Source organism: Gavia stellata, chromosome 9 (assembly GCF_030936135.1).
Source record: "Gavia stellata isolate bGavSte3 chromosome 9, bGavSte3.hap2, whole genome shotgun sequence".
Taxonomy (NCBI): Eukaryota; Metazoa; Chordata; class Aves; order Gaviiformes; family Gaviidae; genus Gavia; species Gavia stellata.
This window is the reverse complement of record NC_082602.1, coordinates 37,328,709-37,339,859: the sequence shown is the minus strand read 5'-3', so window position 1 is coordinate 37,339,859 and position 11,151 is coordinate 37,328,709. Positions and strand designations below refer to the sequence as shown.

Below are 11,151 nucleotides of genomic sequence, written 5' to 3'. Positions count from 1 at the left end.
GTGAGCTGGGAGGAGTGAGCATCGCCGGGAGACGAGTCCTTAAAGGTAGCTCGGTATTTTGTGCAGCTTTTGAAGGGCTGGGCGAGGTGCTGCAGAGCACGGGCAGGTGGAGCAGAGCAGGATCTGGCTGAGCGGTGCCGTTTGTCCCTCCCCTTTGTTGGGTTTTTTCGGTTTGGGCACAGCGTTATGGGATGTTTCACACTTACTAAACCCCCAGGATTCTTCCGGAAAACCCTGCCCTCCTTTTGCTTCGCAAAGCAAAAAAGTTTCGGCTCTGATTTTGCCAAGAGCGCCCTGTTGACGGCCCAGCAGCGGCGTGGCACGCCTGCACCCCCCTTGCCTGCTCCTGGAGCCGGAATTGTTTCCGCTTTGGAAATAAATCACAGGCCGTAGCGTCCAGAGGCCTCGCGGGAAGCCCTGTGAAAGCAAACGCCTTTGTGAAATGGGAAGTTCACAAAGAGTGAAGAGCATCAATCCTTTTTTAAAAGACTGCGCCGATTCTAGGTGATCCACGTGGATTGCGATGATGGAAACCCGGCCATGTGCAGCGTTACCGTTCCTTACCAAGGGAGCTGTGGAGCACTGGGATTCGCCTGAGGGACTTGACCTCCCGCCCTGCGGGGGCCGCGCTCCCAGCGGGCAGCGAGCGAGAGTCCTCCACGCGCCAGAGCGGCGGCCGCGGGCCCTCTCGCAGCTGCGCTCTATGGTACCGCGGTGCTTCCGGGCCGGCCATGGCGGTGGCGGGGGAGCGGCCCGGGCGCGCCGCGGGGCCGGGCCCGGGGCGCGGGGAGGAGCCCTTCAGCCCGTCGGTGCTGGGCACCAGAGAGCAGTGAGTGGCGGCGGGGGCGAGGGGTGGTGATGGGCCGCGGCGTGGCGGGCCCGGGGCGGTGGGCCAGGCGGGGTTCCTCCCGGCAGCTCTCCGGTGGCGCTGCCCGGGGAGCGGGAGGCCCGTGCTGTGCCCCAGATACACTCGTCTGTTAACGCTCAGCCTTCCCTCTCTGGGCATCGCCAGCTCGGTGCCGGGCGGACTACGTGTTCCCGAGCAGTTTGTCAGTCTAGCTGATGCAGGGGACATAAAGTGGCACTGCTGCATAGCTACAGCCTTCCCGCCCTTTCTTCCCCTCGCTCTGTAATCTAAATCTTTTCCAGTATTAATTGCAAAATCCTGTCCTTTCCCCCCGACTTTAGCTGGGATGCTGCATATGACAGAGAACTGCAAACTTTTCAAGACATTGGAGATGCTGGGGAAATTTGGTAAATAAAGTAACTCCACCGGAGTGTTTCTATGATGTTTTTAAAGCAGACGTTGCAAAAACACAGCCAGTGATTCGGTGGGTTACTGATTAGTTCTGGATGTTGGCAAAATAATGGGAAGTTTTAATCTTGAAGCCATCAGTTCCTTTCTTGCCCAATTTTGCAATGCAGATTTCTAAGTTGCTCTTGGACAACTGTCATTACACAGAAAGTGAGCTAGTAGTTGTGTCTGTTACTAATAAATGTGCATTTTATCCGTGAGCTCGGGTTTAACTTCACAAGTTGCCGGTGCTGCCGCCTTTTTTAATATATGGAGGGCTTCGTCTCCTGGAATTGGTGAATTTGATTAATTTTAAGGCCACGTGATCCATTTTAATTTAAAAAAAGCAAACGTGGAATATGAACTACGTTAGTTGTTACCCAAGGGCTTCAGTAAGAGGCGCTTTGCAAAAGCTGGAGAGAGGGAGCGATGAAATAAATTTGCTGTGCCTTTTGTACATTTTTCCTGTCTTAATTACCCGAGCCCTTGTTTTTCATAGGTTTGGAGAAGAAAGCATGGTTCGCATAATCAGGTGGTTGGAAAAACAAAAGGTTCCCCTTGACAGCTCTGTGCTTGACATTGGAACTGGAAATGGTGTTTTACTGATTGAATTGGTTGGTATATTGCAAAGTTTGTGCTTTTGGTACAGAATCAATGCTCCCAATGCAGTAGTTTAAATACAGTTCTCACAAGTGACAATAGTAACCATGGCAAGCTATGACTTATGTGGAAGACAAAAAGCAAGCAACCTAAATTAAAACTTTTATTGTGGTTTTTTTCCGTCAACAGAACGCTGGTTACTGTGCATCAGGTTTTATATAACTCCTTGAACCAGCAATGCTGTTATGGGTTTTAAAAGTGCAAACCTAGCAATGGAATGTGCGTGATGTTCTACCAAACAGAAATACCTACTTTTTTGCTAGACATGCTCAAACTTCTACTTTTTTCGTATTACCCAGATTGTCAGCACTTCAGATTTTGAAATTTACACTATTTCTTTAAATCAGTCAGCCTGAATATCCCTTATTTTAACTTTACCTTTCTGTTTTCCTATATTTCCTGTATAAAAATGCTTTTCCTCCCATTGTTGTGCAAAACACCTCCAGGTAAGGAAAGGAGTAATACACAAAATACTCCCATGTGCAAAACCTTTCTCCATACTCAGTTCTGCTAATAATACTCATTATCGATGTAAAAAGTGGTTAAAACTAAGTTTTTTGTGTAAATTACTTAAAAAGTTGTTAACATTTCTTCTCAAGAAGTATCCATTTCTGTCAGGGTGGAAACCCCTTACTGGATATGTTCTGAAGTCTTACAATGTTGTTGTTGTACAGTGATAGAAGATCTTTAGGAGCTGCAGTATTTTTTTACCCGGGTTTTATGGAATACAGGAGAGTTGGTAAAGAAAGGAGCTGTCACGGTTTCTATTGTTCTACGTTCTCCATTGGCTCGATTAGTTACTGTAGAAATTGAAAGGGCTGGAAGTCAAAGTCAGATTTATAATGGAATTTTTTTTTAACATGGACTTTGAGTTTACAAGAGTTTAAAGCCTTTATGGGGACTGGCTGCTACGCTGCAGCACAGGAGAAGTCATATAATCAAAAGTAGAAATTGCTCATCTCATTAAGATAAATTAATTTTGAAGACTAATAATGATGATTGTTAAATGCAATGCTAGCTAGCTCTATCATTGTTGAAACATCCAACAGAAAAATCTTATAAATAAGACTTCAGTTTTATACTGGCACCACTTACAAATCTGAAACTGACTTTCATTCGGTAATGGGAAAACAACAGCCTGTTAGCTTTTAAAAACTATTGAACTGCTGTAAGAGCACCCTCCCCCCTTACATTAAGCACCTCAAAGTACTGTGGTTGCTTCAATAGGAAATTTTCAGTCCAGTTCCCCTTTGAAAAGTGACTTCAAAAATTACATTGTTTATTGTTTCTAAATCATAAGGATCTCACTTGCTTACTTGATGTAAATGAATTTTTTTTTGTGTTAGCTGCTAGGCTTTGAAAATCAAGTTAGGATTCTTTTGGCAAGCACAGACTTCAGTCATGTAGGAAATCAGTAGTGCTGCTGTAAAAGGTAGCTGCTGAGGGTACGTATTGGACCGTCGTCAGAACAGGAAGAGGTGCCGCAGAGTACAGTTCATTGGGGAATATTGAGCCCTGGCATGTCAGTAGCAGTAAAGAATAGTAAATGGGAGTACAGTAAGAAAATTAGTCTTAAATGCAGCTAGGTTTAAGTGAGACATTATCAGTTCCAGCAGGGAACATTGCACAAAAGGGAGGCAGAATAGCCATCTGAAAAGCAGGTAATAAATAAAGTGAAAACAAGAAAGACTGCTGTATTGTGTGTAAACTGGCCCCGCTACCCAGCTAGAAGGCAAAACATCCAGCATGCTGCTGAATGTCTTCTACACACACACTGCAGGAATCTGCCTGTCTGTAAGCGCCAAGAGAAATGCTGCTAGAGGCTCCTTTCTTCTCTCTGCTTGCTTTGAGGATCTCGGATACATAAGTGGGACCCCTTGCTGTTTTTATATGTGCAGTAGACCATTGTCCTACTCCTGCTAACTTCAGGAGTCTGGTAGGCTGCATTGATGACCTAATTCTTTCGCCTTCCAAAAATTCCAGCTCTTCTAAGGAAATGTTGCTGCCACACAGAGCTCTGACCTTCTCTTTTTCTTTTTTTTTTTTCCCTCTGAGTATTGTGGGAGCCAACAGTATTGAAAAACTTCTCAGAAGTGAAGTGTATTCACCAGCCAAGTGTGGGTGTCTACCTGGCAGCACCAGAAACCCAGACATGGTGCAGTGCTGATAACATTGCAAACTACCTTCTGCTATTTAATCTGCTTTTTCAAGAAGCAGCAGAAGAGTGCTTATAAATACCACCTTCAGGACAGGAGACCAGTTGCAGGATGCAGTGCAGTCAGATTTTTTGGCACTTGAGTGAACGATCCCTTCCTGACTGTATGTAGTCAGGCTGTACAGGTTTAGCAGCATTTAATGTTGTTTATCCTTAAACTTTCCTTCTCTGCCCCGGAGACTATAGGAGTGAATGGGAACTCCCTGAAGTGACTCAAGCTCTTCCTTTCCAAACAGAGCTGTTGTGGGAACTACTCTTCCACCCCCGAGTCTTCAGCACAGGCATCTCAGGAAGCTTGGTTTGCTCTGGGGAGGAACGTGGGCAGAAGCCTCAGCAATACTGTTCTTCATCAAATGCAAACAACCCGGTCTTTGTGTTTAGCTGAAATTAGTCCTCAATTAAGAACAGCTGTCTAGCACTGAGCTCACACGGGCTGAAGGGCTGCTGGAAGGAGGAAGGACTGTTTTAAAAAATTCTCATTGTAGTTTTCCTCACTGTCAAGGTATCAGCTTTCGGAAAAAGTAGATATGCAGCTGATTGCTTAATGCTAGTTGAAGTCTATTGTTCAAAATGAAAACAAACCCAAGCCTCCTCCCGCTCTCTGCTGTCACTGCCTGCAGCTAGCCATAAGATCATAGCTCTTCCTTCCTGTTAGGTTTGGATCTAGCCAGACCAACTGACACACGTGATACTGTGATCTGGTCACTTCAGCTTCCACCTCGGAGTGAAAAAGTGTCACTGTCCCCCTCCCACGTGCCGAACTCCAGGTGATGCAGGGTGCCCACCTGCTTTGCAAAAGGGTTGCTAGGACCTCACTGCCTGAGTTGGCTGAACTGGGTTATTGTTATCTACTCCAAAGTTTGATTAACGGAAAGTTTCTGTGTGCTCTTTTGTGTGGTGCATAACCTGCCTGAAAATTGCTGCTACAAAGACCTTGTAGCATGCAAATAATTGCATTCAAATAGACATTAGCACGAATAATTAGAAAAATGTAAGTTTTGCAGTGGATTTCTATACTAATAAAATGTATTACATATTTTGGCTCTTACAGTTTGGGTTATAAACCAAATAATTGCTCAGTCTCAAATGTTATGTAAGCGTCAGAGAGGTTTTCCTCTTATTTTGAAGCATCTGGCATTGGCACATGTTCTCATCACTGAAAATTCCCGGTTTCTAGGTTACTTTTGGTGTAGATAAGAGAGCCTATTCCCCTCCAGGGTATTACTTTTCACAGTTCTGCTCAGTTTTCCACTTGTTGACATAAACCAGCTTTCAGTCAACAGTTCCTTTGATGAGGTATTAGGCAGAATGGAGTTATTTCAGCTCATTCCCCCAGCTATTTAGCTCGTGTAATGGTAACAGGAATAAAAATCAGTAAAATGTCTTTTTTCCTCTCATTAAGAGGAGGAGAGATGAGGTGGATTATAGAAAGGGAGTACACTTGTTGGATAAAAAAAATTGCTAGCACACTGATTAAGATTCTCTGCTTCTGTCTAGGCAAAGTCTGGCTACACAAATCTCACTGGGATTGATTACTCTCCTTCTGCAATACAACTTTCAGAAAAAATAAGAGAGAAAGAAGGGATGTCTAACATTAAATTAAAGGTAAGTTTTGAGAGAAAGTTTATTGAGGAAATGGAAAGCAATTGAACCCAAGATTAAATGACCTAATGGATATTCAGATGTACTCAGTGTACTATATTAATGATGTCTTTTGACATTCATTTGTGAGAGAACTCTAACCAAACAAATCTGTGTTTACGAGAAGATTTTTGGTCTTATCTTTTTTTCTGTTTGTAATTAGTCATTAGGGCTAACAAGATTTCCCTGCTTCTAGCAGGGAGCAGAATAGTGGTTCGCCATGTGGTGAGTTCTGTATTTTAGCTGCCACATTCTGAATTTCAGATCTGAGATAGAAGATGAAATCATTAAGTGATAGAATCCCTACCCATAGCTGAGCAGCAGGAAGTTTGAGAGGCCCTGCTGGAGCAGGGGGTAGGACTAGATGACCTCCAGAGGTCCCTTCCAACCTCAGCCATCCTGTGATTGCCTTTCATTCTTAGCTCGCTCTCCCTGCTATGTTGTTTTCTCCTCCAGCTCTGTACCTGTATGGTGTCTCTGTTCTTGTGTGTCAATTGTAATCTCTTTGTGGCAGGCACTGTCTGTTCTTCGGTATTTGTACAGTGCCTAGCACTCAGCACCTAGGAAACCAGGGATCAAAGAACAAATAATGATTTAAAGAATGAACTTCGAGTATGTTAGTTTGAGCTTTAGATGGATAGGTATATACACGGGCTTTACAGCAAATAGATCATCACATAATAGGTGGAGAAGAAAGAAGCTGGCATGACATTGTAAGTGTGAAAAGCCTGTGAGTTACCCTTTCCTAAGCACACCTATTGTCAGGTTTGAGGCTTTTTATTTTAAAGTATTGGTTTGCATTAAAGATTCGGGAGCTCCTGAGTAGAAGATTGTTTTCACAGTTGTAGACTTCTGGTTTAGGTAGAAGACTTCCTGGCTCCATCAGCTGACCTGTCAGGATTTGAGATTTGTATTGACAAGGGGACTTTTGATGCCATAAGCCTTAATCCTGAGAATGCGGTGGGAAAGAGGAAGCAGTACGTGAGATCTCTCTGCAGTGTATTGACACCAGAGGGCTTTTTCCTCATAACATCTTGCAACTGGACCAAGGAGGAGCTGTTGAACGAGTTCAGAGAAGGTAAGCAGTTGAACACAACCATCTGCCAAGTTATGGTTGTTCAAGGGTGCGATGGGTGAATTTTAATGTCTGTGTTAGCTTATTGGCTTTCTCAGATCAGGATTAGACAAGGTAAAGCGACTAGTAAATGCTTCAGCCTATTTTCCCTCTGTTTTCCTCAGGAATTACAGCTTCTGCGTTTGCCAGTGCCAACGTGCCAAGGGAGGACAGGTTTTGTTATACTTTGGAGGATGAGGCTTTCAGTCTCGTGGCACTGGGAAAGGAGGGGTTCTATACCTGGGTGATACTTTCTCTCTTTTGGTCCTTTATTACCAGATCCAGTTCACCTATCTGGTTGCTTTGAAATTGGGGTAACGTTGTTACCCATATTTAGAGGAACTGGCAAGTCTGTGACTGTGACCTTTTATGTCACCTCCTCAGTGACCTTCTGATCCACTGGAAAGGGTGTTTTTTACATGCTGGTTAGCTCTTGAATCTCGTGCCTGAGGCTTGAAACTCAGTGTGGATCTAAAACAACCGTCCCTTCTGGGGAACTAAAATTACTGGCAAGTTATCATCTTTTCTGCCATTAATTTGTGTGAGTCAGCCAGCTAAGATTTTTATTATCCATGGAAGGGTTTCAGCTGTATAAAGCAGCCATGCAGTGTAACAATACAGTCCTATAAACTTACAGAGTAACTGACTTGCAAGTTTTCCAGACGAATAAAGAGTGGTTTGCAAAGGGTTATCCAAGAGGAGAATAAAATTACTTCCTTCTAATAAAAGTATTTTAATTTCTGTCTGGCAGGATTTGAAATTCTGGAGGAGCTGCCAACACCCAGGTTTTGCTTTGGAGGAAGAATTGGAAACAGTGTAACAACATTGGTTTTCCAAAGGAAAAAAGTGAGGCCATCCATCTTGGACAAATTAGATTAGTTGAGAAAAGTCTGAACTTTAAACCTGACAGAAAACCTTGGACATGTGTGTAAATAAATGCTTTTTGAGTACACAGTAAAATACTATGTATGGAACTCTAAGGGACTATAAAACATTGCCCTAGAAACATTGCAGCTTTGCATAACTTGCCTGTAAATTTTGTCCTTGCTACAACCTCACTTGTTTTATGGAAGCTGCAGGTTTGTAAGTGAGAGAGCAATAAGGCATTCTAAATACAGAGACTAGTAAAACTGAATGATATTTGTGTTTGGAACATTAAGATTATCTGGTATTTAATTTCTGCATCGGTAATCAGTGAGCAATAGAGGTAAAGGTATTCTGCAAAGCAAAAACCTAATTTCTTTGTTGTGCGGTGTAATACGGAACAAGCTTTTGCAATGTGCTGGATCTTTTGGTTTTTTCTTAGGTGAACTTGAATGTAGCTTTTAAGGAGGGAAGTGAATATAAAAACCGTAGCACTTAGAAAAAAGGGCCAGTTACGTGCTTTAAATTCAGGCTTTCAGAGGTTCTCAGACTCAGCGTAGCTCTATCTCCACTGCAACAGCTCAACTCTTTTCCCACAGAGGGAGGCTATTGAGTGTTCCTGAAAATCTCACTTGCCTGACTGCGTGCATGCTTCGTCAGTTATTTCCACAGATCCCATAAATATATAAAGGTGTGATGTTACAGTCTCACTAGTATGTGACATATGCCTCTTTCATTATTAATTTGCTATATAGTAATGTCTTAAGAGCCAACAGTGACCGTATGTTTTCCAGTGAATTTCTCAGGACAGATTTTAGCTGCATAAATCCAGAAGAATTCAAAGCATAACTATCCATTCTTTTTATTTATTAAACTTCTGTGTGTGATCCTTTTTCTTAATTTCTTTGCCTTTATTTCTTCTGTTGTTTTATATTTTCAGAATACTACCAGTGCTTGAAAGGTAGGAAAATGAGATTTCTTTATGCCTTGACAAACACATTTGCAGGTGGCAGTGAACTTGCTCTTTCAAACATCAAGGAGGCCCTATTAGGCAATCAGGTTTTGTTTCACAGGCAAGATCATGTTTGCTTATCAGAGAATTGCTTCTCCTAGTTTCCAGACTTCTCCTAGTTCCCAGGGTTCAGGAGATCTTTAAGGGTCAAGAAATACTTCTAGTCCTTTCCCAGGATAGGAAATACGGCATTATTTGCACAGTGATGAGTCCTCCCTCTGTGATCCATCTGGTGATGTCTTCAAGGTAGGAATCCTAAATTCTACATCTTTTTGCAAAACGGGTTATACTGGTTCCATTGGAAGAATGGCCTATCAGCAGTGTTGAGAAAGTTTAGTCCCAGTGAATAGCTCCTTGCATATTTGGTCAAGCTTGGGTTCCTAACTTGAGTGCCAAAACCAAGGTCTTGTTATCATTTGGTAACTATTGTCGTACTATGTACTGCATCTGCCCAGCAGGCTTCCAGCAGCCAACAGGAGTGCTATGAAATGTAAGTGATAATTCAGACAGGGGATTTTTTTGATGGAGTAGTACAAAGTGTACACTGCTGATAACAACCTCAATAAAAAGACTATGACATTTTTGTAGCCAATTTGGCATCAGGTAGAGTTAATACAAGCAAATTTTAATTGGCAAGTACTCTGGTAGGATGTGTTTAGGGCATCTGTTTTATTCCCATCTGTATTCTTTGCTAATGAAGGCATGATATGTATTTAATCATGGAATGAAAATAAATTCATGGCTGTTACGGATTTTCTTTTAATCAATTAGGAGGAATTTAACTATAGATTCACACTCCATAAGATATGTAAGGTTCAGGGCAAGTATTGTTTTCTCCTCTTCGTAGGACTGATATTATTAGATTTTGTTCTGTAGGTAATATTTTTATATCATTTGTGAAGCTAAAAATAAGCTTCCTAAAATGGTTACACAAAAACGTTAGCATCAGAAATCATGTGTGTCATGCAAGTTGTATGATCAACCACTTTCAATTAGTATTTTTAGCAAGGCATTTGGAAGCAATGAAAGTAATTCACTATTTTCTCTTGCTATCATGTTGCTGTTTTTCAAACGTTCTGGACAAATTTTATTTCTTTTTGTAATTATTTTCTCCTATATGGATAAATTTTCTACGAGGGAGGCTTCTTAGTGGTGGGGAAAGGCTGAGAACCAGTCTCCTCTTCCAGCCTACCTCATTATTTGCCCAGGGTCATGGATTATTGAGGGCTTCCACTTCAGGCGTTTCCCTACCACTTTTGGGCTACATACAGCTCCACAGGCAGCAAGCCTTCAGAGATGCGGTTCCTTTGCTTTACCTTTGGCATTATGGTGTCCAGTCGTGAGGTGGAGCTATACACACTAACGTCATTGCTAAAATGTCATCCTGCTGACCGAAGGTGTCATGGGCCTATTGTTAGGAGCCTTAAATGCTGGTTGTCTGAAGGAGTTTGGGTCAGGAATGTGTTTTTCCCATGGATGAGACTCTGGGCTTTGTCCATAGGCTGTCGTCTTCCTGTCTCAGTGTTGTTTGGGGGCAGAATTTCAAGTGTCTATCTGCTTCTCAGGTCCGTATAAAAGTTTTCTAGTAACATGCTCAAGAAAGCTGAAAAGAGCAAGCCTGCAGATAGGTGCCTTTACAGGGAGGATGGGTAGGGAGTGGAAAAATGGAGTGGCCCTCACACGTGGAAAGGTTTTGATTCCTAAATTTGTCATGGCCCCTCTTTAGTCTCAAATGAGCACACAAGCTGTTGCTTGAAACGAAGGATTTCTGCATCTGATTTCTAGTTTGCATATTCTTTCACAGGCCCAAGCACTTTCAAGTATCACTGGAGAGTAGAACAATGCCTGTAAAACATGTTTTAGGGGATTTATTTTAAAGGCAATAATAACCAAAGGCTTACTATTTAAAATCTGCTCTGTTGGAAACCTGGTGGTTTACGAATAATGGAGTCTAAGTAGCAGCTCTAATACTGACTTAAGCAATGGCTTTTTTCTGAGTGGTAGGATTTGCAAATGGCGTGTCAAAGAATGTCCTGCATGTGGGGCAGTTCATCTTGCTAGCTGGTTCTTCATGAAGGTGTGATCTCTAAATGTTGATGCTTTTCAGTGACAAACCTCTTTTAAAAAAAAAAAAAAAAGAGAGAGAGAGAGAGACAGAGGAATAAGCAGTGAGTTAGGAGGAGAGAGTCTTTCCTTGTAGTTTAGGGAGGGCTTCATGGTAGTTCATGAAGGCTGGTGTCTTCATGACGGCACAGTTGTGTGACTCGGTTTCAGCTGCAACACCAGACTACAGGAGAATAAATGCAGCATTTGAAATACGTTTTACTCCTATTGTTTTGCTATCTGAAGAC

The 11,151-nt window shown here is 42.5% G+C and overlaps 1 protein-coding gene across 1 annotated transcript; it reads left to right on the top strand.

The window, feature by feature from the left end:
• Positions 1-731: 731 nt before the first annotated feature.
• EEF1AKMT2 (EEF1A lysine methyltransferase 2) lies at positions 732-8,680 on the top strand. The gene is made up of 6 exons (XM_059821378.1): positions 732-829; positions 1,189-1,254; positions 1,794-1,908; positions 5,667-5,774; positions 6,672-6,888; positions 7,676-8,680. The coding sequence occupies exons 1-6, from the start codon at positions 732-734 to the stop codon at positions 7,801-7,803; spliced, it is 732 nt and encodes a 243-aa protein (XP_059677361.1). The 3' UTR covers positions 7,804-8,680.
• The last annotated feature ends 2,471 nt before the right edge of the window (positions 8,681-11,151 follow it).

Coding starts and splice junctions, on each gene's coding strand:
- EEF1AKMT2 (XM_059821378.1), top strand. CDS start 732: ATGGCGGTGGCGGGGGAGCGGCCCGGGCGCGCCGCGGGGCCGGGCCCG. Junction 1,909..5,666: donor GTGTTTTACTGATTGAATTG/GTTGGTATATTG, acceptor GCTTCTGTCTAG/GCAAAGTCTGGCTACACAAA. Junction 6,889..7,675: donor GTTGAACGAGTTCAGAGAAG/GTAAGCAGTTGA, acceptor TCTGTCTGGCAG/GATTTGAAATTCTGGAGGAG.